Below are 27,095 nucleotides of genomic sequence, written 5' to 3' on the forward strand. Positions count from 1 at the left end.
CTTCGTCCATAATCAACCTCCTTAAGTAAGGGTTGTTAGGTACGCAAACTCTATCCTTACACCGTAGGATATTGTCACTTCCTACCTTGAATTCCGGGTCCTTACCCTGAATTACCAAATTCCTTTTCCCGAGTAGGAATTCATCTTGTAACTGTTGGTCTCGGATTTCTTCCATCAACCCATAGGTGATCCTGATCATTCCGAACTTCAGTTCCCCCTCGGATACTCTCACATCTAAGCTCAAATCTCGAAATTGTTCCAGCAGTTGCAGCTCCTTAACCATCATTGATGAGATATGCATCTTCCTACTCAATGCATCAGCAACGACATTAGCCTTTCCAGGATGGTATTGTAGGGTAAAATCGTAATCCTTGAGAAATTCCATCCAGCGTCGTTGTCTCATGTTCAACTCCTTCTGGTCGAACAAGTACTTTAAGCTCTTGTGATCACTGAATATGGTGAAATTGCATCCATATAAGTGATGTCTCCAGATTTTCAACGAAAATACAATGGCAGCGAGTTCTAAGTCATGAGTTGGATAGTTCTTCTCATGAGTCTTCAGTTGTCGTGAAGCATAAGCCACCACTTTCCGATGCTGCATCAGCACACATCCCAAACCTTGATGCGAAGCATCACAATACACTTCATACGGTTCCTCGGGTTGCGGTAAGACGAGTACAGGTGACGTCGTCAAACGTTCCTTCATCGTCTGAAAGCTAGTTTCGCACGCTTCGGTCCATGCAAAAGGTTGATCCTTCCTCGTAAGTTGAGTCAAGGGTCCAACAATCTTGGCGAAATTCTCGATGAAGCGACAATAGTATCCCGCCAAACCGACAAAACTCCTAATCTCAGTCACAGTTCTTGGCCGTTCCCATGACAATACAGTCTCCACCTTTGCTGGGTCCACCGCTATACCCTCTTTAGAGATCACATGGCCTAAGAATTTTACCTCCTCGAGCCAAAATTCGCACTTAGAAGGGTTGGCGTACAACTTTGTCTCTCTCAGCACTTGTAAAACTTGACGCAAGTGCCCTTCATGATCCTCAGCATTCTTTGAGTAGATCAGAATGTCGTCGATGAACACCACGACGAATCGATCCAAGAACTGATGGAAGGTCCTGTTCATGTAATCCATGAAAATGGCAGGTGCATTTGTCACCCCAAATGGCATCACTAGATACTCATAGTGTCCATAACGAGTTCTGAATGCCGTCTTCTGGATGTCCTCAGCCTTTAATCTGATCTGATGGTAACCCGACTTCAGGTCTATCTTTGAGAATATCGGAGCTGCTCGTAGTTGATCCATCAAATCATGAATTCTAGGCAACGGATACCTATTCTTGACGGTTACTTTGTTCAGTTGTCGGTAGTCGACACAAAGTCTAGATTTCCCATCCTTCTTCTTCACCAATAAGACAGGTGCTCCCCAAGGTGAAACGCTTGGTCGAATAAATCCCTTCGACAGAAGATCCTCAAGTTGAGACTTCAACTCCACCAATTCCGCAGGTGCCATCCGATAGGGTGCAATCGAAATCGGTCCTATTACCGGTACGATGTTAATAGCAAACTCAATGTCGTGTACAGGCGGCAATCCGGGTACATCGCCAGGAAAAACATCTGTGAAGTCTCTCACAACTGGAATACTATTTACTTCCGGATTCCCTTTACTTTCCAAGCTTAGCAAAACGGAATACTCTTGAGATCCTTCATTTAGAGAAACGCTAATGTGATGGGCGGATAGATATTCGGAAAGATCCGAGTCAGGAAATACCACTCTCTTTCGGTTGCAGTCCAAAAGACAATGATAGTGGGACAACCAGTCCATCCCTAGGATAACATCTAGGTTCTTGAGGGTTAGGCACGCTAGGTTAGCATGGTAAACTCGATCTCTATAGGTTACTGGACAATACATGCATGCAGTATTAGCAAGCAGAGTTTTGGCAGGTGTGGTAACTATAAGATCGAAGCTCAAAGCAGTGTAAGTAAGTTAGCTGTGTTGTACACGCTATGAGAGTAATGAAGCGTATTATACTAGAATGAGAAAGAATGGTTAGAAGGTTATCATTGTTCGGTTTAGTTAAACCAACAGTTAGTACTAATCATAAGATAGCTTTTCCATAACTATACAATATGATTAAGCAATAACTTCAATCAACTATAAGCGAAAAATCGCTTGGCAGACAATCAATTTTCACTCTTTGCAGAGTCACACAACCTAGCACAGAAGACCTATTTCCCAAAGACTCCTGAAAGACTCGACTAAGCTCTGATACCACAATGTAACACCCCGATTTCGGTGGCGTTACTTTAGTAACCAAAAGAAAAACTTAAGCGAAAAACGTGAATTATTTTTTTCCGACAATATAACTAAAGACAGAAAACAGTAAACTCCTCAACAAAAGATAAAAGAAACTAATATACAACTATATATACATGTCCCGCTAATGCAAACCACGTCACGGGTAACCTCCAGTGACGGGTAACAGAAAGAAAGTAACGCCCGAAGGCAATATGTACAATCCAAGGTAAAAATCCTGTGTCCGCAACACCATACCTCAAAAACTGAGAACAAGTTGGCCCAGCGGCCTAAGAAAAGACCTCCTAAATCCAACCAGCTCTCTGTGATCTCCATAGGAAAACCACACAAAAAGCTACCGGTAGGAAACTACCCTGTCCCAAAACTGAAAGCATGACGGTCAGAGCTACGACACTACTCCTACACTAATCCCAACTCGAGGAGCCCACACTAGCACTCGATCCTACACGCTAGCGCGGTCGTCGTCTGAATCTGCATCCAGGACAACTAAGTCGACATACACAATCCTACCCTCTCTATCCACCCTGACGCGCTACTGCATAGATCTCTCGGGCTCGGGCCCGGACCATGTTCCTCGATGACAGCAGCAGTAAACGAACTGGACTCCGTCGATGTCCCACCCACTGGCACCTCCTCAGAGGGGTCCTCATCATCCGAAGATAATGGTGGTGGTGGTGGTCCTCCCAAGCCGGGTCCACAATGCACGCCGGGCGGCAAGTTGAAGCTTAGTATATGTCTCCTCAATACCCCCTCAGTCAAGCGTCCGAATCGGTCAACACGGTCCTCCATGATCCTGCCTGTGTAGGTCGCACGGTGGCCTACGGGGTCGACCACCCATGCACCTGGGTCGTCCTGGTCAAGCATCTCGAATCTGGTCTCCCCCGAGGGGCTGACCATCGTAAACCAACCCGCCATACTCATCTGACAATGGCGTAGTCCGCCCAAACACACACAGAAGACGCGAGGGTCAACTCCAAAGAATTATATAAATATTAAAGCCAGATATATATATGGGATAATAATTATTAGCCTCTCAGGCTTATAAGTTTAGGGATAACATCCTAGGGTTGCATGTATCACAATGAATATAAAAGATCATAATAACAATTAGCATGCCTCAAATAGGATAAACAAGTACCAATCACACTCAGCAACTAAGTCAGAATGTATGTTGCATGCAATGCAATGCTGGTTAACAAGATGCATTCCGGAAGAAGGATGGACATCAACGAGGCGGCCCTAACACCAGCCACGGTGGGTACCTTCCTGCTCGCGTGTCTCTTACACCACACAAAAGTAGTCAGATCAGCAGTGAACCCGTAGGTCTGTCATTCCGTCTGCTACTAAGGACCACCGTAGTGTCCTAAATATGGAAATCCGGGTCTTATGACCATTTTGGAATCCACCGAGGTCTAGTATCACGCCGTGTATTAACCTCAAAATGAGTGCATGGATTCAAAGTGATTAGCCAAACAACGTCTCCGACCTCACTCAACACGTCGCCACGTGTTCTAATTAACTTAATGTCTTTAAAAATATACCCTAAGGTAAATGTCGATTCTGCGACAAAATGAATTAATCAAAGAAGAAAGAATGTACTTTGGAACCCATGGTTCCCGGCTAAACTTTAGATAGCCAATCAATAAACTGCTCATCGAGCGAAAGGGTACCGAAGTACTTGGAAACTTATAGTCTCCGGCTAAACTGTAGATAGCCAAATAATAACCTGCTCATCGAGCAAAAGAGTATCAACATACTCGAAAACTTGTAAGTTCCTCAAAACTTGGACTCGACGACACTTCTCATATTTCAAACAAATCTTCAAGTCCTAAGCTCTTAACTGCGATTGTTATCGTTATTCAAAGGTTTAGAGATTGATTAATGTCTTATGAATTTTCCTTGTCAAAATAGGTTTCGTTGAGTCTTATAATACTTCCTATGAGTTTCAGGGATCCCACAATCCCAAATAATTTCTGAGAAGGTCTCGATCCATTAAAACATAACAAGGTCCGAACTCCGTTCGTCCTTTTCAAACTCTCTCAAAAATCTCGTAAAAATTCGGCATGACTTGCCCGCAATCCTCACTCCTCAGAATCACAGTTATAAGTGGAATAACATAAATCAGCTCAATCAATAACCATAAACAGCATATTCCAACACATCCTAGATTAACCATTTAGCACATAACATGTGAATCATTTAGCACACAATATCATGGCATCAAGTACTCAACAAGATCGGCCGAAGCCTCAGAAATCATTTCAGACATTTAGCAATTAAGTGCATAACACATAAATCAAGTCGAATTCGTCGACACCTAAAGCATTATCTAGTAATTCAGAGAGTAGCCCTCACCGGTGGGTCTTCCAGCTTCCTCTTCACAAGTTCCTTCACGCTCCTCTCCTTGATCTCCAAGAAACTCCTCAAAAGAACCTTAAGCAAAAATCACAGAAATGAACACAATGAATCAGAAACTCAGCAAACAATAAGTCCTAGGGTCACACGGAACACTACAAACTCCGTGGTACGACAATCTAACGCGTTAAGACAAGTTTTCGAAAAAGTCGGATTTCCTCCCCCCCTTGGTATAGCTCTCGGCCACTTTCCTTAATTGGGAGGGTCGATTTTTTCTTCGATCAAACTTGGTTCCTAGGTTATCATAGGTCGTAACTAAGGCGAAACTAAACTCGGAAAAATTTTCGGATCGAAAACTGATATAGGGGTAGTTTGGTCATTAGTTTCAGCTCAGAATTTCAAAACTGGATTTTTGAAAAACAAATTGGATGGGGACGTCAACAACGACGTTTATGACGATTAATCCTACTAGCACTAAGCCAAGTCGATAGTTTTCAGCTTAAAGGTTGCGACTTTGCCTAAAAATGGGTAATTGGTGCAAAAATTGATTCCGGCGACATTTCGTCGACATCCGACAAAATATACTCCGCAGAACACGCTCAGGAGCATGCAAGGGGTAAGTTTAGACACTGAAATCAGCTTATTTGGACAGTTTTACAAAAAGCTCAAAACTTTGAGCACAGAAAGACATAGAAGAAGTCGACAGAAACGACGATCAGAAGAGAGATATAGTTTACCTACCTCAAGGTCTTCGATTAGCAACGATCGGTGAAGCAAACGGGCAAGAAACGGCGAAAATCCGGATCCTCTCTTTCTCTCTTGGAGCTCGCGGGTTTGGGGAAGAAAATGGGGTGGGTTTTTGAAAATATCTCATTGTCTAGCTATTTATAGGTTTTGGAAAGAGCGGAAAAATGATTTTTTCACGATTCCGATTTTTCCTGCGCGTTCCTCTGCGAATTTTAAGATAGGTTCTGGCGACAGAATTCCAGAACTCAAAACGGGATTCTTGGAATTAAACCAAACGATCCAAAGTCGGTATGAGTCGGTGTAAGTCGGTTTATCCCGAAAAAACTACTTTTTGCAGTGATCGTCGGAAGAGAAAACTTCCTTCTGAAGAAAGATCAGAAATAACGAGAGAAATAGACAAACGTGGGCGGAATCTTCATTTGAAGCTTCGAATGGAAAAAGTCTTCATCGTCCGTTGATTTCAAGTTTCTTTAACTATCAGGGATTCCGTTTCGGCAATCTTCCGAGAATTGGAATTTGACATTCGTACATTCCAGGTTTTCGCGTCAAACCACTTGGTTATAGATGAAAAATAGAAGTTCTAACATTCCTCTGAAGATTTTTGGAATTAGCTTCTATCGTGTCCTAAAGTGTAAATTAACTATTCACTAATACCTTTGACCTAGGATCAGGCGAATGTTAGTCGTGCTATAACTCTTATCGGTCTTTGATACAATCCTTGGACTTTTCCTGAACTTTTTCCTTCATAAATCTATTTAATCAAATGAACTCTTTTATTTTATTCACTTTCCAAAGCTTAAAGACTTGGGCCTTACAAGTCCAGTTTTGAGTACACATGGTACATCCTCAGGATACTGAATACACAAGCTTTCGTAGGTGAAATCAGGTGCAGCCAGCTCCCTTAGTGTTCTCTCTCGCGGTCCTTGTCCAGCCATGTTTTCAGAAACTGCAACAAAATCAGAATCAAAATCAAGGTTAGAATAAGAATCACTTGAATGAGGATCAGTAACAAAAGCTCTATGTGCTCTAATTAAGCTATGAAATTCTCTATCTATTTCATAAATTAATGGATGCACAAACCCAGGATTCGCCCTATGCAACACTAATCATCCCAAACAGAATCACTTGAAAGTAAATTTTTTTTTCTTTTTTTTAAAAAAAAAAAACTTTTGGCGGAAGGACTCTTTTTGCTTTTTTAAAAATTGATCTCACGGCGTAGGCATATAAATTATGTTGAATTCCGAGTCTCGGAGCAAAAGATATGGCCGTTTGAAGTTAGAGCCTAATTATCCTTCAAAAATCACTATTCCTTACCTTCAGCAACAAATCCAGTACCTGCGGTGCATCAGATGGTAATCATATCATGAAAGAAGTTTGAATGCAAGATTTCAATAACAGATTCCACACACAGCACTAACAGATAATGAAACCCTAACTTGAAGCCTACGTCAGAGATTGAACTTGTACTACTAATACTACAACTAATACTAACTCTATTGAACCTTTGGCAAGGACGATAATCCCCGGCAACGACGCCAAATTTGATCGAGGCCGTACCCGATGCAAATAATTGATTTAAGGAACACTGTAGTAACTAGGAAGTGACTCCTAGGTCGTTTCCCAAGGATTATCGTCTCAACAAAGATTCAAGAACGCACACACACTGAGGGGGGTTTTATGGTTCAAGTTAAGTAGACAAGAATAAGTAAATAAACAGATTAACGCAATCAAGTAAAACGGACGAATTCCTTTGTTCAGTATATCGCTACTCAATCATTGGTATAAGAAGGTAAATTCTTTCTCATTAATTTCCTAGTTCGTGAGAATTAATTAACTAAGCGATAACTAATTCACAGATTCCTAAACTAAGCGATTAAGAACCGTTTACGACCTAACATGAATTAAGCGAACATGCATCATCTTCTATGATGAGGATCGGTCCAGCCCAGACAAAGACCCTTTGCAGGAAATAGGAGGTCCAATGACAAGGTCCAAGACCAAAAGAATGAAGCAAGCTTTGCAAGGACTGATTTTGGAGCTCAAGGGAAAAGAAGATCAGAATAAATTAGAAGCAACTCCAAAGTGAGTCAATTTCCTTGAACTAAAGAATGATGATGACTTGGACCCAACTTGAAGGCATAATTTCCAAGAACCCAATCTGCATGTTCAAGATGCACTCATGGACATTAATATTTAGTAAATAAGTCCATTTTAGTTATTTTCTTGAATTTTCGTATTTAATATAGGGGTGAATTTTCTGATGACATTTTGTATTCCCCCTAGTTGGTTTTTAATGTCTTTTATGAGCCTTTGACTCATCTTTAGGAATAGTGGGCTTTTACTCAAGTTTCCAATGCTAGTGGAGCTATAAATCTCTAGTGGAGTCTATTAAATGTTAGTGGGAGCATTATTACTTATTGGAAAGAGTAGCATCCCACTTAGCCTATAAATAGGGACTCAATGTATGGAACAAAGGAGTTTTTGAATCTGAATGATATTGAGTTTTCTCATATTGTGAGAGCTTCCCATTTGTTCTTGGGTTAAGAACTAAACTTGATAACTTTGGTTCTACCGGCAGGTCGCGGTTAGGGTCAAGTTCCCCTTTTATCTTTGATAACTTTGGTTCTACCGGCAGGTCGCGGTTAGGGTCAAGTTCCTATCTTTTGTCACCGGTTTTCAAGACGATCTTTTGTTTCCCAAATCATATCATTTGGTATCAGAGCTTAGGCTCTTGAAAACCAGGTTTCTTTTCTCCATTTTGTTTTTATTTTCGTTTTTTTTGTTGTTGTTCTCATTCTATATAAAAAAAAAAAACAGCCTACTCATATTATCCTTTCCCTTGTCTTCTCATCATCTTTTTTTTTTTTTTTGAAGTTTTCGTGTGTTCCTTCCTTCTTTTTGTCTTTTGTGATTTGCATTCTGCTGGAAAAAAAAAAGTGCAAAAAAAAAAAGAAAAGAAAAGAAGTGTTCAGGTCCAAAAGCACAAAAAAAAAAGAAGTATTACAAAAAAAAAGGAAAAAAAAAAAAGAGTTGTGACCTGAAGAATTTAAGTGTGTTTCTTTCCAGCAATCAAAAAGAAAAAAAAAAAAAACTCAGCCATTGTTCTCGTTTTCTATTTATCTTAAAAAAAAAAATTAGTGTGTCCTTCCTAATCTCTCTTTTCCTTAAATCGCTGAAGTTATCATCTTCATACTCTAGCTGTTCCTTGTTGTGTAGAACCATCCTAAAGTTCTTAATTTAAGAGCTCATAAGGTGAAGCTGAGTGGTAAAAGGCAAGAGTTGTGAGATCATTAGAGGAAAAAAAAAGAAAAGCGAAAGATTGAGAGAAACACGAGTGATTGAAATATTTTGAGTGTAAACACGTGAGATTGTGTGAGTGAGAATTTTATTACTAACTGTGTTTTTTGGCAGCACATAATCATGAGTGGAGACGAAGAAGGAGCATTTGATCTCAAGCTGTTTGTGAAAGCTGTTACAGAACAATTCACAGCCTTAAATAGAAGGTTTGATGATTTAGCATCAAGGTCTAGGTCCCCTCCTAGGCGAAACAATGAAGAGGAAGACGAGGAGGAGTATTCAGATGGAAGATCTCATGAAAGAAGAAGAAGTGACAATAACTTGAATAGTATCAAAATGACCATCCCTACATTTCAAGGAAAGAATGATCCTGAACTGTACTTGGAGTGGGAGAGAAAGGTGGAGCATGTGTTTGATTGCCATCATTATTCAGAGGGGAAAAAGGTAAAATTGGCAGTTGTTGAATTTTCTGATTATGCTAGTATTTGGTGGGATCAATTTGTGATAAACAGGCGCAGAAATGGAGAGAGACCCATTCGCTCATGGGAAGAAATGAAGGCTGTCATGAGAAGAAGATTTGTCCCCAGCCATTACCATAGAGACTTGCACCGAAAATTGCAAAGTCTGACCCAAGGTTCTATGAGTGTGGAGGATTATTACAAGGAGATGGAGATAGCTATGATGAGAGCCAATATAGAAGAAGATCGTGAAGCCACTATGGCAAGGTTTATTGGAGGTTTAAAGAAGGAGATTGCTGATGTGGTGGAATTACAATATTATGTGGAGATGGAGGATTTGTTGCACAAAGCAGTTCAGGTGGAAAAGCAATTGAAGTCCAAAACCTCCTCCAAATTCTCATCATCCTCAAGCACTTCTTGGAAGTCAAATCGGAAGAATAATAAAGCCATTTCCCATCCTAAAGAAAATGTGAAGGCCAAGTCTACTATGGCATCCTCTAAAGGTAAATCTGAAACTAATTCTTCTTCACGATCACGTGATATAAAATGTTTCAGATGCCAAGGAATTGGGCATATTGCTTCTGAGTGTCCAAACAAAAGAGCAATGATTTTGCTGGATAATGGAGACATAGAGAGTGTGAGCTCAAGTGATGATGAAATGCCTCTGTTAGAAGATTGTAGTGATGTTGAAGTGGCTGAACCCGTGCATGGAAATTTGCTTGTTACTAGGCGTGCTCTTAGCATACAGCCTAAGGAAGATGAAGATGCGGAGCAACGTGATAAAATTTTCCATACTAGGTGCCTCATTAATGAAAAGGTATGTAGCATGGTTATTGACAGTGGAAGTTGTACTAATGTTGCTAGCACCTTGATGGTCGAGAAACTGAACTTGCCAACCAAAAAGCATCCTAATCCATATAGACTTCAGTGGCTCAATGATTGTGGAGACATAAGGGTGACTAAGCAGGTTTTGGTATCATTTTCCATTGGAAAATACAAAGATGAGGTTCTTTGTGATGTTGTGCCTATGCATGTGGGCCACTTGCTTCTTGGGCGGCCATGGCAATCTGATAGAAATGTTGATCATAATGGGTACAAAAATACCTATACCTTTACCATGAACAATCGCACCATTGTGTTGACACCTCTCAAACCTGCTGAAGCATATGCTGATCAAATTAGAATCGCAAAAGAGTGTAAGTTGAGAGAAGAAAAAGTGAGCATTCAAGAAAAAGAGAGAAAAAGTAAGAAAAATGAAAATGAGAAAAAGAAAGAAAAAGAAAAATATGAGTGCAGTGAAGAGAAAAATAAGAGAGTAAGTGCATTTGCCAAGAAAAGAGATGTTGAGAGTGCATTGTTAGCAAGGGAGAAATTGCTTGTACTCATGTACAAAGATGTTTATTTCACTAACAATCTTAACTCTTCTTTGCCTAGTGCTATTAATTCATTGTTGCAGGAGTTTGCTGAAATTTTTCCAGAAGAAGTACCACAAGGATTGCCTCCTTTAAGAGGTATTGAGCATCAAATTGACTTTATTCCTGGTTCCTCACTTCCAAACAAGCCAGCTTATAGGACGAGTCCCGAGGAAGCAAAGGAAATTCAAAAGCAAGTGGATGAGTTGTTGCAAAAGGGATTTGTGAGGGAGAGCCTCAGTCCTTGTTCTGTTCCCGTGATCTTAGTTCCGAAGAAAGATGGAACATGGCGCATGTGTGTTGATTGCCGAGCCATAAACAAAATCACTGTAAAGTATAGATATCCTATCCCTAGATTAGATGATATGCTTGATGAATTGCATGGTTCTTGTGTGTTTTCTAAAATTGATCTGAAAAGTGGATACCATCAAATTCACATGAAGGAAGGTGATGAATGGAAAACTGCTTTTAAAACCAAATATGGTTTATATGAGTGGTTAGTGATGCCATTTGGCTTAACTAATGCACCCAGCACATTCATGAGATTAATGAACCATGTTTTGCGTTCTTTCATTGGGAAATTTGTTGTAGTCTACTTTGATGACATTTTAATTTACAGCAAATCCCTAGATGAACATGCAGAACATTTACATGCTGTGTTTGGTGTTTTAAAAGAGAACAAGTTGTATGCCAACCTTCAAAAGTGTTCTTTTGGCATGGAATCTGTTGTATTTTTGGGTTTTGTTGTAAGTTCTAAAGGAGTTTCTGTTGATGAAGAGAAGGTCAAGGCAATTAGAGAATGGCCTACACCTAAGAATGCTAATGAGGTAAGAAGTTTTCATGGTTTAGCAAGTTTTTATCGAAGGTTTGTGAGGAACTTTAGTTCCATTGCTGCACCTTTGAATGAACTTGTTAAAAAGAATGTGACTTTCAAGTGGGATGATGTGCATGAATATGCTTTTAATTCTTTGAAAGATAAGCTGACCAATGCACCTTTGCTTTGTTTGCCTAATTTTGATAAAGCTTTTGAAATTGAATGTGATGCTTCTGGTGTTGGAATAGGTGCTGTTTTGATGCAGGATTCCAAACCGATTGCATATTTTAGTGAGAAGCTTAGTGGAGCAGCGTTGAATTATCCCACATATGACAAGGAGCTTTATGCATTGGTAAGAACTTTGCAAAATTGGCAGCATTATTTGTGGCCAAGAGAGTTTGTCATCCATTCTGACCATCAAAGCTTGAAGTTTCTAAGTTCTCAAGGAAAGCTTCAAAAAAAGACATGCCAAGTGGTTGGAGTTCATTGAGATGTTTCCTTACGTGATCAAGTACAAGAATGGTAAGGAAAACATTGTGGCTGATGCCTTGTCTAGAAGGTATGCATTGCTTACTTCATTGCAAACAAAACTACTTGGGTTTGAGCATATCAAGGACTTGTATGCCAATGACTTTGATTTTGGACAGGTATGGGATTCTTGTTCTAAGCATGCTTTTGGGGACTATTATAAACATGAAGGTTTCTTGTTTAGGAAAGAAAAATTGTGTGTTCCTGTTTGTTCTTTGCGTGAAATGCTTGTTAGGGAAACTCATGGTGGTGGATTAATGGGACATTTTGGGGTTCAAAAGACTTTAGAAATTTTGAAAGAGCATTTTTATTGGCCTAAAATGAAACATGATGTGCAATCTGTTTGTGAAAAATGCATAACATGTAAGCAAGCCAAATCTAAAGTGATGCCCCATGGTTTCTATACACCTTTGCCTGTTCCTAATCAACCTTGGACTGATATCTCAATGGATTTTGTCTTAGGTTTTCCTAAATCACAGGGTGGGAAGGACAGCATATTTGTGGTTGTTGATAGGTTTAGCAAAATGGCACATTTCATTGCATGCTCCAAAACAAATGATGCCACACATATTGCTGATTTGTTCTTTAAAGAGGTTGTGCGTTTGCATGGATTACCAAGAACAATAGTAAGTGACAGAGATGTGAAATTCTTAAGTCAATTTTGGAGAACTTTATGGAGTAAGTTAGGAACTAAGCTTCTGTTTTCTACAACTGCACATCCACAAACGGATGGGCAAACTGAGGTTGTGAATAGAACACTTACTACCTTGCTGCGTGCAATCATTCAAAAGAATTTAAAACAGTGGGAAAAATGTTTGCCACATGTTGAGTTTGCATATAATAGAGCTGTGCATTCTACTACTTCTTACTCTCCGTTTGAAGTTGTGTATGGCTTTAACCCTTTGACTCCATTGGATATCTTACCTTTACCTACTAATGAATTTGCTAATTTTGATGGAAACAAAAAGGCAGATTTTGTCAGGGAGTTGCAGGCCAAGGTTAGAGCAAACATTGAGAAAAGGAATGAGCAGTATGCAAAGCAAGCTAATAAGGGGCGTATTCGCATTACTTTTGAACCCGGAGATTGGGTTTGGGTTCATATGCGGAAAGAAAGATTTCTAACTCAAAGAAAATCCAAATTGCACCCAAGGGGAGATGGACCTTTCCAAGTATTAGAAAAGATCAATGACAACGCCTACAAGCTGGATTTGCCAAATGAATATGGAACTATAAGTTCTACTTTTAATGTGGCTGATCTATCTTTGTTTGATGTAGGTGATGGGTTTGATTCGAGGACGAATCCTTTCGAAGAGGGAGGGAATGATGAGGATCGGTCCAGCCCAGACAAAGACCCTTTGCAGGAAATAGGAGGTCCAATGACAAGGTCCAAGACCAAAAGAATGAAGCAAGCTTTGCAAGGACTGATTTTGGAGCTCAAGGGAAAAGAAGATCAGAATAAATTAGAAGCAACTCCAAAGTGGGTCAATTTCCTTGAACTAAAGAATGATGATGACTTGGACCCAACTTGAAGGCATAATTTCCAAGAACCCAATCTGCATGTTCAAGATGCACTCATGGACATTAATATTTAGTAAATAAGTCCATTTTAGTTATTTTCTTGAATTTTCGTATTTAATATAGGGGTGAATTTTCTGATGACATTTTGTATTCCCCCTAGTTGGTTTTTAATGTCTTTTATGAGCCTTTGACTCATCTTTAGGAATAGTGGGCTTTTACTCAAGTTTCCAATGCTAGTGGAGCTATAAATCTCTAGTGGAGTCTATTAAATGTTAGTGAGAGCATTATTACTTATTGGAAAGAGTAGCATCCCACTTAGCCTATAAATAGGGACTCAATGTATGGAACAAAGGAGTTTTTGAATCTGAATGATATTGAGTTTTCTCATATTGTGAGAGCTTCCCATTTGTTCTTGGGTTAAGAACTAAACTTGATAACTTTGGTTCTACCGGCAGGTCGCGGTTAGGGTCAAGTTCCCCTTTTATCTTTGATAACTTTGGTTCTACCGGCAGGTCGCGGTTAGGGTCAAGTTCCTATCTTTTGTCACCGGTTTTCAAGACGATCTTTTGTTTCCCAAATCATATCATTCTAATTCTAGATTACGAAATTAAACAAACCTAAATCAGAAGTACAGATGAAGAATATTAATCAAGAACGAATTCTACATTAAGGGCTATACCTCAAGAGTGCAATATACGTTGCAAAGGAATTCGATCCAAGGAAGTTAGCCTTCCATGGAATGAGCGAAATCAGCAATATTATTGGAGAAGAGAATAGGAATTAAAAGCATAAACCCTAGCAGAACTCTAATATTACTGAAAAACGAAATTGCATTAAAATAATAAAGTAGAAGGTAAATTGTTTGTCTTAGCACAAATCCTTAAATAGAGCTGAGATCAAATCCTAATCAAATCCTAAAAGATAATACAATCTTCACTTCAGCACAAATTCAATCTTCATTCTGCAATTCCTAAAATGCCCTTTTCTGCCAAATATGACCTGAAAATAATAATAAACTTAATTAGACCTCATAAAATAAATCAATTCCAAACAAAGTCAATTAAGCATAAAGAACCATCATTAATGGCAAATTAAGGTTATGAAAAGTGGGTAAAGTATTGCTCATCAGTAGGTAATGGAGGCGTCGAAGAAGGAGGAGTAGGAGGCGGTGGAGGCGGAGGGGGAGTCGGTTGCCCAGGTTGCTCGCGACGAACCTCCTCAGGACGCGGCCTTCCCCTCACACGACGCGGTGGTGAACCGCGCCTCTGCTCCAACGCTTCGCTGCGTTGACGACAGCGAGTCTCCATCGGATTTCAACTGCGAACCACGAATTCAACAAAGAAACACGAAAACCAGAGGAAATTGCACATAATTCCGAACTTATCTCAACCAAAAACCGCAATCCACATAGTCTGGGAATCGAAATCTACCGTTTCCCAAAGACGGCGCCAAATGTTCCAGCCAAGAACATAGAAAGAAGGTATAATACCTAGATTGAGAGGATTGCAATGAGAGAATCTAGAGAGAGAGAGAGTGTAACTGAATCTTAAGTTTATTATTCATGAAATGAGCTAAGAGTCTCTTACAATTGGTAACCGTCCCCTATTTATAGGCTAGGGGTTGAACCTGGCGTGTCTAACTGTCCTTAGTGGGCCGGTTGGCCTCTCGGAGGAGGCCCAGACCACTGACTCGTGCGTCGCCTTGGTATCTGGTAGGTTATCTATGCCTCTTGTGATCTTTCCCCTCTGAATTATTCAATTCCTCCAAGTTTTTTTTAAGTTATAGTAATTGAAGATATTAATATTAATATTAGTAAATGAGGTAGTGATGTAGTTATTTTTTCAGACAATATGTGCCTGTTGTCCTTACGAACTCCCACATAGAATCCAAGGGTTTTTTAGAAAGCCTTTCATGTTTGGGAGGTAAATATACTTGCCGATCTTGAATTTTAATCTGTATACTTGATTATTTAAACATAATTGTCATATATGATAAGTTAAAATTATATTGAACAATTTTAGTGATCTGTGGTTGTGGCTCGCCGCTTATGCGGCATTATGGTCAAGAACTAGGTGAACATGTGGTTCTAGAAGAGCTCGTTCGAAGCACTTTTGATATCCGTTTCAAGTACGAAAATGGCCATCATATTTTCACTGACAATATTACACAATTAAGAGAAGTTCATGCAATTCAAGGAACCGTGGTGATTCGATTTCTTCATCAAGGATATTCTAAGTTTAACATCAAAAAGTTTTATGTCGATCTCAATGAAATCGAATATAAAATTTGAATAGGCAACGAGTTTCAAATGCAGCATGTGGAAGTACTTCAACGGCTAATAGTGTGCCCCATGAAGGTAGGAATATGTGACTTATATTTTGGTTGACATAAAACATCACATATATAGTTTTGCTTCATTAATTTATACAGGTTAATATAGGGCTTGTTTGATTGCAATTTTAGTTTTCAGTTTTTAAAATAGTTTTCATAAACAAATTTTAAAAACAGTTTTCAGCATAAGAAAACAGTTTGAGTGACATGTTTTCCAACATTAAACTGATATCTGAAAAAAAAAACTGAAACTGAAAACATCTTTTAGCTGCTTTAGTTTTTTAGTTTTAAAAACTAAAAATAAGAATTATTTTCAAAAACAGGTCATACCAAACAAGTTTTGTTTTGAAAATAGCAAATAAACAAGCCCATAGTGACTTAATATGCTTACTTGTGAGTTATAGCAATTTAAATTTTTTTACTTTCCTATCTTGATATATGAATTGACATACAAATTCTATATCACATATTGGAGAACAAAATTATCTTATACTTACAAAAATTTTTTGATACATCGAAAGATATTATTTCTTCAATTATGAACAAAACTAAATCTTACTATTTTTACATTTTAATTTTTTTATACTTTGAATACATACTCGTGCATAACACGGGCAGAAAGTCTAGTAGAATATAGAATAGAAGTCGTCACAAGAATAGCTTGCAAAAGTTCAAAGGTGTGACTTTTATGCTAAAATCTAAAGATTGGATGTAATTGCTAAATTCCTTAGAAGTGAAGAGTGAAAGATCATCCATTTTATTTTTGGATTAAATGACCAATTAATTTTTGGGGATGGAAACATTAAGCTTTTTGGGCATTCCCCTACGTGTTCTTGCATTCAGAAGGATCCACATAGCATTACACGTGACTTGATTGAGTGTATCGTGATGCACTTTGGAGTTGTCTAATGCTATGGAAGGTAGATTAATTTAGAGTCATTGCAGTACATGTGCGCTGCCTTCTATGGATAGTTACAGGTGTACATTGAATACGGCTGCTTATGATAATTTTTTTACAGGTACAATTCATCTATATACTTTTTTAAAAAAAAATCGTTATCCACAACATTATAACACATGAAAATGACTTTTCTCACACTTATCTCTCTGGCTGATAAGTGTCACAACGAGAGAGACTTTCGCACATTAAATATACACATTAATACACCTATTTAATTATTTTTAATTATACAAATCAATTTTCCTCTAATTTGTCACCTAATAAATTAGCACCTATTAAATGGACACTCACAAATACTCCCTCCGTTCCTATTTATAAGTCAATTTTACTCAATTCTCTTAGATTAAGAAAAGTAGTTACAAGCAATAAATTTGTAAAAAAAATTATTCACTTTCCTAGATTATCCTTATTTAATTTCTCATAAATTTCTCTCTCCAAGTTATTATTTCAAAATCTCATTGTCTCTTTCATATTAAATATGAGGATAGTTTTGGGAAAAATAATTAATGTTCCATTGATATTGTAAATGGACTTATATTTAGGAACAAGAAAAACACTCAAAAATGGCCTTATAATAAGGAACGGAGGGAGTACAATTCATGCACAGCCCACCAAAAGCCTACAACCATAAAACAATTAAAAGGGCCACATTTGCACAAGAAACACAAAAAACAATCAGACTTTGAAAATTAGTATTAAATGCAACCACAGCGTTACAATTGTTTTGACAATCAGATGTCTGAATGTTAAATGCTTGACTTTTTCACCCGTGATTCCACGTTTTGCTACTTGACGTTTTTTCAATCATATTTAAAAATCCCACGTTTTTTCAATCAAATTTCCACAATTCAATGTGGGTCATTCAATATGCTTGACTTTTTAATTTTGAACGAATAAATGATGGAATCATGGCCAGATTCTTTTATAAAATATATGATGCAATTAATTTTTAAAATAAATGGTATATCCATTTTTTTTAAAAAAATCACATTTGAAATTTTTTTTTTTTACATTTTAATGCAATGACAATTTGTTTAAGAAAATTCTTTTTCGAATTTCATTGATTAGTTCTAAACAGTTTAATTATAACCGTTGATTACCATCACTTAATTTAATTATGTATCATTGAAAATTTTAAACATTTAATTCGTTGACATATTTAAAAAAATCATAATATAACATTTAATACTAATTTCTATTTAAAAAACAGAAAAGGTTGTTTTCCTTATTTAACATAAATTTAATTTAATTGAATTAAAATTATTTTATTACACATCAATACTAGGCCAAAAATTCAAATAGTCATGCAATTAATTATGAACCAAAATTACGTTATTAACTTTATTTATAATTAATTATTTCTAATTTTAAAGCAATAATTAAGGTGATTAATGATTCTAAAATAATTAATCAAAGTAAGTTTTATTTCCCTAATTACAAAGTCATTAATTTTCGAAAAAAGTCAAAATAATTAAACATAATTTGCGTGTATGGAAAATTAAAAAATAAAGCTGATTATATGTTTGTATAAAACGTTTTTTAGAAATACGATTGTATGTGCTATACTGTACGAACTATGTACTTGAACTAATTAATACATGTATATCTATACACACATCCTATAAAAACTTCCACGCGGAAAAACATTTTACATAAAAAATAATTCATGTAAACACTAATATTTTTTGCTAACTCTTTATTACCCTTCGACCCTTATGTCTCATAGCTTTTACCACTTTTGCAACTCTTGGTAACAATTTTTCATCTAATTTAAGTATGTTTTTCACAATCTTAAAAATGTTTTTCACAAAATATTTATGATTAAATATATGAAGTTTTTTTTCAAATTTTGCAAGTTGTGTGATACTCATTGTTATTTTGCTTGGTTGAATACTCATTTTTTGCGATCGTCGATTCATTATTATGTGCCTAAATAATGAGATTAATATTCACCGTGCAACGCACGTGGTAAAAACGCTAGTTGGATTAATAGGAATAGTAGGGTGAGGGCCTAAGTAATTCATAGGGGCAATTTAGAAAAATAAATAGTCTTGTGCATGTCATGTGATAAATTCCGTTAAGAGTTAACGAAAAGATGCGAGAAAACCCGATCATTTCCTGTACTAGTGTTCCTCGCGTTTCTCCACAATCTGTGCCATCAACAGAGAGAGAAGACAAAGCGAGGGGTGGCGGCGACTCATCGACAGGAGACGGCTACACTGATGATGATGAAGCGGAAGGGAAAGAGGGGGAAGCGTTGCAACGAGGTTGGTCAAAACCTTTGAACGGCTAAACCCTTTTTATTGATGGGATTTCAGAAGCTGTGGGTTACCCTCAAATTAGAGCCCTCCTTGCTCAGATTGGGAGGATTGGGAAGGTCTTCGTGCAACGACATCGCAAGATCGGGAGGAGATTCCAATTTGGGTTCGTTCACTTCCTTTCAAGGTCTCACGTAGGGACGACAATGACTCAGCTCAATGGAACCAGGGTCGGCGGTGCTCACCTTTCGGTGACAGTGGCGAGATTTCCCTTGTTGAAAGGTGTGGCCTCGTAGAGAAATAGCACGACTGCCATGGCTGTTACTCAGAAAGGGGCTTTCCCTGTTGTGCACAAGAAGGTTGCTAAGGGAGATCAGTTACTTCCTTCTTCTATCTCATGGCGTGATGTGGCTATGGGAAAGTTTGGTGGGCGTCGGAAGCGTCTACAGTCTCTAGCAGAAGACGGCATGTCTGTGGAGAAAGGGTGTGATGGGGTGGAGGTCAACAGGTTCTTGGCTGATGTCTTATTCCCTGCATGGCGTTTTGAGGTGTCCAAATTCAAAAAAATTCAAATCTTTTGGTGGTTGGGACTTGCTCCTCTTCCTCTGTTGACCTTGTTGACTCTTCCTGTGCTGTTAGTGGAAGGTGCTCCACTCTTGTGAATGCTGCGGTGGTTGATCAGGATGTTGCTGCCGAAGGGACTTTGGGGCTTCCTAGGCGATGTGGGGGTCCTAAAAAGATCCTTGGTGGTGTTACTGGTTCGGCATTTGATCCTGGGGAAGAGGTCTCTAGAGGCCATAGTCCCAAAGCAAAGGCTTCTCGCCCTCGTAGTTGACCCAAGAAAGGGATGAACTTGGCTAAGGTTCCCCCACCACTTCGACTAGGTTTGGTTTATGATTGTTCTAACGAAGAGGCTCTTCAAGGCTTAGCAGCTAATATCAGGTCTATCAAGCTAACACCTCATGGATTTGTCATGAATATGAAATTTAGTTTTATATCATCTAAGTCATTTTGAATCATCTTATTTCTACCTGCACTATATATCAATTACACATTGGTGAATGAAGTACGTATATTAACAATGTGTTTTGTATCAAAGAAGTTCAAGAGAGAGTCATACAAGAGAAAAATAAACCACCTTATTTGGTACGCACACAACAAGGGGCGAGAGAGATTGCAAAATGGTTCTGATAACTTTATGTGGTCTTTGCAAAATTGAAGAGAGTTGCAGCTAATGTTTCTTTTTTGTCCTCGCGGTGATGGTGTTTATAATTTTTTTATCATTTGTATTTCTAGGGTAAAGATATTCTTTTACATAAAATACTTTCTGTTCTCGTTCTATCATATTACTAAATAACGTATAAAATCTATTATTTTTCTCACATTTTTCTCTCTACCCATATTCTCTCTTCTATAATTCTCTCATAAACCAAACACACTAAAGGTTTCTATTGCTTTACTTTTTTCTTAAAAGAAGGTTTTATTACATGTTCATAGATACTAATCTTTAGCATAGTTCGAAGTTAATAATCAGTTTTTTAAGGGAAATAAATAAACTTTGAGAAAGAATAATGTAAATAAGATATCTATATATATTTGGAGGATGGAGATACTAATTTCCAAGATGTGCAGAATACAATATTTGATTCCAAGTATCAGGAACACCAGCAAGACACCAGTGACTGCAGTCCTGATAAGAAATGCCACGGCCTGTGTATATAGAAGGGTGACCATCCTTCCGTAGCTGCGTCAGCAAAGTAATGTCGAGCAATTGAACTGGAGTTGCCATGTTTCTGAGGACACTCTTTACAATGTCCACACCAGGATAAGGCACCATTGATCCTTGCTCCGGTTGAGTTTGTTTCAGGCACCCCTTTCCACTTGAATATTCATTTAAAATTAAGTGGTCAGTCTATATGAATAGATATTTTATCAAAAGAATGACTATGAACAAATTTTTACAACACACACCCATACACACACACAAAGACACACACACACACACACACACAATTATATATATATATATATTGGGAAGCCAATTAGCATTAAAGAAAAGAGAACAAGGGGTGCCCAAACACAAGAATACAAAACAAGCAAAAGAAAACAGCAAGAAGAGAACTCAAAGGCTGAGAAGAGAAGACAACAGAGAAGGAAACACCAGCAAAGAGGGACAAAGGCCATAGGTGCTACAACACATATTTGACTCTGAATGGCACCGTTACCTAAATCCGTCCACACTAGTTATTTGAATTACATCTTAAAATGCTCTACAACAAGAGTACAAGAAGGAAAAAACACAAATAAGCTTAAAAAGTGTTCTTATGTGCATATGCAGCAAAAAAATTGAGTCTATATATATAGTATTGAACTCCTTCATTCTTCACCAACTTGAACAATTTCGGACTTGGAAATTGCAATCAGCCTCTACACTTAGAATGCTAGCAATTGTCTTTCTAAGTTTTACGGATCTCTTGTCGTAGAATATTATATTAATAAGGATACAACTTTTTTTTTGACAGCTTAATAAGGATACAACTTATAGGTACTGTATTAGGTTGTTGATTAATAAAAATTAAAAAACTTAGCTACCCACTAACTTAATAATTGTAATAATTTCAGAACTATCCATTTCTAATCGCCGTGTCATATTTTAATTGGACAACAATAAAAGTTTCACATTTAGAACTATATTTAAGTTTTGATCCATGGGCAGGGTTTAGTTATCAAAGTGATCACAGACATAATATATATGAACATTACTATCACATGTTTTACTCCATTTATGAGCATCTTTGCTGTAATTTTTGAAGAATGAAACATAAATTGGCAGAGATAGCTATGCAGATAAGGAGCAGTTTAGATACTTGTTAGAAAATATGAAAATAGAAAAACAATACATGATGCTACTTTAATAATGAAGTGTTGTGGAAATATGTTATTTTTCAATTTTAATACTTTTTAACAGGTACCCAAACAAGTTATGTTTGTGAAATAAATTTCAGTAGTGAAACAAGCAGTGAAACTTACTCAACATGGGAAGCAGCGATTCCCTGAAACAAGACTCTAGTCTTTGAAGGCTCAATGTTAGAATCGATCCATTTAGCCCAAGTAGTTAGCCCAATCTTGAAAGCTTCCATGTGATCCATGTCCTTGATTAGCTCATTTCCCACTTGAAAGTAATCCCATCTGCAAAACATTGGAAAAAAAATTTAAACACCAGCTAACTTTTCTCATAAATGCCCAAAAATGCAGTTCAAAAGTTTCAATATACGTTTGAGTATGTCCTGTATGAGTCCACCAATGGTAGGTATTGAAAATCAAAGCATCAACATGTTTCCACTGGTCCCCAGAGCTAATGGAGTCTAACTTTAGGATTCTGCCTTTTTCTTTATCATGAACCAAATCCACAAGGAACCCATTTTTCAACCACATGATTGAAGCTCCATATTCCTAAACAAAAGGACAAACTCGTTAATTTAATCAAACAATTATGTAATTTCATAATTTTCCTCTAAAATAGGTAGATATTCAATCCTACCGGAAATGAGAAGACAGAAAGTTCCTTTGTTACAGTTCTTAAGGTATAATTTGAGTTAGGGACTGCAATGTGAAGCAAACAAGTGAGTGACTGCCACATGTTGTTGCTTATGGAATCCCCCACAAACATTACCTTCTTCCCTGTGTTTCTCTCCAAGAACTTCTTACCATCAAACCTGTTCATTAGGGAAGAAAAAAAGATATAATTTCCCACAAAAATGGTAAGCAAGCAAAAAATCAAAATGGTTCAAAAAGAAAACTTGAGTGCAAATATTACCTTGGAAGATCACAGTGAGAGGGCTTCCAAATATACTTGAGGTACTGCTTGTCAGGCCTTCCATTTCTCTGGCAATCAAATCCCTGGCCAATAAAAGGACAATCCCTTGAAGCATCATAGAGAGGATGGAAGGAGGAATCATCAATGATCCAGTTGCCTTGAGAATAATCACATCCTTGTGGCTGGTGATGCACTTGGTGGTGTGGTGGAAGAGGAGTCACTGTCCATAGAAAAGCAGAGGCCAGTAGCAGTGGACCCCACCAGAATTTGAATGACATTTCAAATTTAGAGAAACGTTGCTGAGGCTGCCTTAACACTGTTTGTTTATAAATAAAATATATGGCCTAGTATATCATATCTATCTATCTATAACTTTATTAAAGCATCTATAACTTTATTAAAGCAGTAAGGGTTATGAGAACCAATTGCATATGTGTCAGTTCCAAAAAATCCTCTTTTTTTATTGGTGCAATTTTATAGTGGAAATCCTAGGTGGCTTCCTGATATTGCTTCCCTCCATTCCTTGGCCACATGTCTTTTCCTCCATTTTTTCGATTTTTTTAATTCAGCATTATTAAATGCTTCTATTTCACATTCAACTTTATATATATCTCTCTCCCAATTTATTACTCAATTTTCAAATTATGAACAATCTTCATTATAATCTTGGTTTTACCACTCTCTCTCTCTCTCCCATTTAAATCTATTTCCAATACTTCTTATTAATCCCCTTTCATTCTTTCCCTTAATTTCGGTCCTTTACAAAAAAAATTAATCTCCCCCCCTAAATTGCTCTAACTATCCGGTGATCAATACATTCAGAAGCATTTAGGAAAAAAAAAACTAATTTCCTTCACTAAATTATTAAAAGCTCTTAAAATATCTGATTGTATTTCAACTAAAATTAAAATGAAATAGATATTTCCCCACTAATTTCATTCATTTACTCCCTCCCTCATCCTAAGTTGTTTTTTCCCAATAACAAAAGAACAGTCTAGATTGTATTCCAAATCTGTTCTGAATCTCTTCATATTCCCCCATATTTAAAATGACTGTCATTATCTGGACTCATGTTTAGATTTTCAAACTCTTCACCGATTCCAACCCTTTTTTCTTCTCAATTTCTAGATACACTCTCAATCAATTAATTCAATTATGGTTTTCCAGACTCTCTCTCTCTCACGCTTACAATTTCATTTGCTTTGTTCCAAAATCAAATGAATATAAACACATGTCTTTTCCTCTGTTTTTTCGTTTTTTTTAATTCAATTTAATTTTTCATTCTCTCTCCCACTAACACTCCCCCAACCGTATTTATCATTTAATGCTTTAATGAAGGGATTGTTCATATTCATTCATTTGATTTTCTCCATGCATAAATCTCTCATATTCCCTTTTTTCATTCTCCCATTAAAACCACCCCTTCCTTTTTCAATGCTTATCATTTCATTTACATCCAGATTTTGAATTCTGTTATTAATGATTTCCTTTTTCCACTTCAAAATTATAATACTAATAAGGACCAAAAAAAAAATTATAATACTAATTAATTTTGAAATTAATTACAAACCCACAAAGTTTGTGCTTCAATTTTCTCTTTCAAAAAAATATAAAAATTATATCTAAATCTTAAATATAATTTGTGCTTCAATTTTGTCATCGTAAAAATATAAAAATTATATCTAAATCTTAAATATTATTTTCCGGTTTTAAAAATTTGTGCTCCTTATAAATCCTCATTTTTTATTGGTTTCTTCAATTTTAATTATATTAATTCATACAAAAATTTATATATAATTGTCCAATTTTTAAATTCAAAAAAGGTTCATTAAACTTTAAACTTAAGAGTCTGTTGAGTTTTTTCCCTTCCCCAAGGAGACTAAAATAAAATCTGATTCTTTGTTCATTTTCTTTCTCAGTTTCCCAACGTATTTTTCCAGTTTCTTTATTGGTTGTTCCAATATCTCTCTCTCCCACTCCAAACCATTCCAGTTTCCAGTGCATTGTTCCAAGAACAGGCAATTCAATTGTTTCTTGGTTTTCCAATATCTCTCTCCTCTTTCTCTCCCTATAAAAGCCCTTCATATGGTTATGTTATCTCATTCATCTTCTGCTTGATCTCTAGCATTCGAACTGAGTGAAATAAGGGAATTTCTTTGCCATGGCAATATGGCATTTAAGCTTGATGATCTCTCCACTATTGATTCCCTATAAACGGCTGAACAAGCATTTTAGCCCTTTCTCTGTATCTGATAAAAAGATTTCGGAACCCTGAACACCCAAATAATGTGTTTAATTCCAAATTTCAATTTAGGGATGGCGCCATTCCCCCTTTTTTACTTGCCTTCTACACTAAACAAGTTTCACCATGGTTGTCTAAGTTGATGACCTATCTTACCTTTTTTTGGTTTATTTTTATTAATGAGTGAGTTGCAGATGGCCCCTCCAAGGTTATCTATGTCGCCGGGGCGGTTTGGAGGCTGGCTTTGATTGATAATGTGAAGTAGAAGAAATTTAACTATAGTGGAGAAAGTGGCTTTGTTTGCAGTGCTGAATTTTTTTTTTTTTTTTGCAGTAAAGAAAGTGTCTTTGTTGGATGGCAGAAGCTGAAGTTGTTTGGATTACATCTTATCTTATTTTGATGGCTTTTATGTTAGTTCCAATATTACATGAGTGACAATTCTTTTATTATTTTGACATATATACAGAAGTAGTTCAGGTTTTCTGCATTCATAATGTTTACTGTATTTTTATCATGATGCTCAGAAGAACTCTTTGCAGTTTGGTGAGCTTATACATCTCTATTTTGATAAAACCCTGAGGTAATGTTTTGTTGACATTCCTAGATTGCAAAGAATGCATTTTTCCTGGAGGGAAGTGTGTTTTTATGCAATTCTTCTCTTTCTCAGATCTGAACTGTAGCCGCATGTGAGAATACTTCTGAGGGGACTTACTAGGAGATATGTTCTCTTCTATTACTTAAGGTATCAAATTTTGTTAGCAATGTGGTTCTATCTTTTTTTCTTCTCTTGATTTTCTTAATTACTTGGTATTTTTCATACTGCTACATTTGCTTATGGTCCTCTTATGTGTGTTAGTTATTGCATGGGGGAGCTGATTGTGGTGTTGAGAGTGACAATATTGGTTGGACCACGAAAGATGAATTTCATATTGAAATATTTCCGTTTTCATCTTTATGTTTATGAATTTTAATGAAGAAACTATTATTGGGTGTGTGATAAATTATGTTTGTGTTATGTGAGCTGTGAATTTCGTATAAGTTCTTACTTTCTTTAAGTACATTATTGAGTTATAGTTAGGAAATTAGCAGTGTACAAAAAAGGTAAGGGGAAGATGGAAATCATCCCTTCAAAAACTGTTAGCCTAATCCAGTGGTTCTCTTTTATATATGGTTTACTACTACCTTGGAGCTCAATGTTCACTAAGGCGAACAGTTTAACAATAATTTTTTCGTTTTGAAAATTGATTGAATATTGAAAAATTAAATATGTGACATGATTTGTGCTTTCTCATTTTTTGCCATTATTTTATTCAATCATCTCTTCTTGCAAATGATAATGTAATTGTGTATCTTTTTTATATGTAGGATCTCTTGAGCAAGTTCTCTTAGATTGATCTTGGAGGAAATGACCATGATAGTGTTGTTGCATTCAATTCCCATGTGCCATGGCTTGGAAGCGGTGGGGATTGTGAAGATTCTGCAGAATCTCCCTCTTCTTAAACAAGGTGTTGAAATTGAAGATCTAGCGGGTGTTGTTCATATTTATGATTCTAAAGTTATCTCAGAAAAAATATTGGTGAATGTTTTCAGTGTAGCTGGAATTAGCAGTTCAATTTTTTTGAAGATGAGGCATGAGTCCTAAATTAGTGTTATTATGAATTTTATTTCAGAAATTGTTATTGAGCTTATGATTTGCTTAATTTATCAGGCTGTGTTTGTTTCTGCTTTTGTTTTTTTTTTTGTGTTTCCCTACTCTCTGATAATAGTTTTAATTGTTGTGTTCTTATTATTTCAACTATTTACTATTTAATGACCTTTGGCTAGCTATGAAATTGTATGCTTTTCATTTATTTATTTTTCTAATTTTAGTTAGTTGAGCTTTTCTTTTACCTTTTACATTATCAATCAGAGTATTGATTGAGATTTTTGTTTATTAAAAATTCTAAGAAAATACCCCTTGGTGCCCCAAAAAAAGCACGCTTCCTGTGATAATTTAGTTCATGATAAGTTGCCAAATTCCGTGCGGTTTGTCTACCAAAT

At 36.8% G+C, this 27,095-nt stretch overlaps 1 protein-coding gene across 1 annotated transcript; it reads right to left on the bottom strand.

The window, feature by feature from the left end:
* Positions 1–20,568: 20,568 nt before the first annotated feature.
* Positions 20,569–23,135, bottom strand: LOC130743038 (protein trichome birefringence-like 42). The gene is made up of 5 exons (XM_057595141.1): positions 22,814–23,135; positions 22,538–22,712; positions 22,271–22,449; positions 22,027–22,185; positions 20,569–20,876 (listed from the first exon to the last, which is right to left on the bottom strand). The coding sequence occupies exons 1-5, from the start codon at positions 23,089–23,091 to the stop codon at positions 20,609–20,611; spliced, it is 1,059 nt and encodes a 352-aa protein (XP_057451124.1). The 5' UTR covers positions 23,092–23,135; the 3' UTR covers positions 20,569–20,608.
* Between the last annotated feature and the right edge of the window lie 3,960 nt (positions 23,136–27,095).

The sequence above is a fragment of the Lotus japonicus genome, chromosome 3, assembly GCF_012489685.1.
Source record: "Lotus japonicus ecotype B-129 chromosome 3, LjGifu_v1.2".
In the NCBI taxonomy this organism is placed as follows: Eukaryota; Viridiplantae; Streptophyta; class Magnoliopsida; order Fabales; family Fabaceae; genus Lotus; species Lotus japonicus.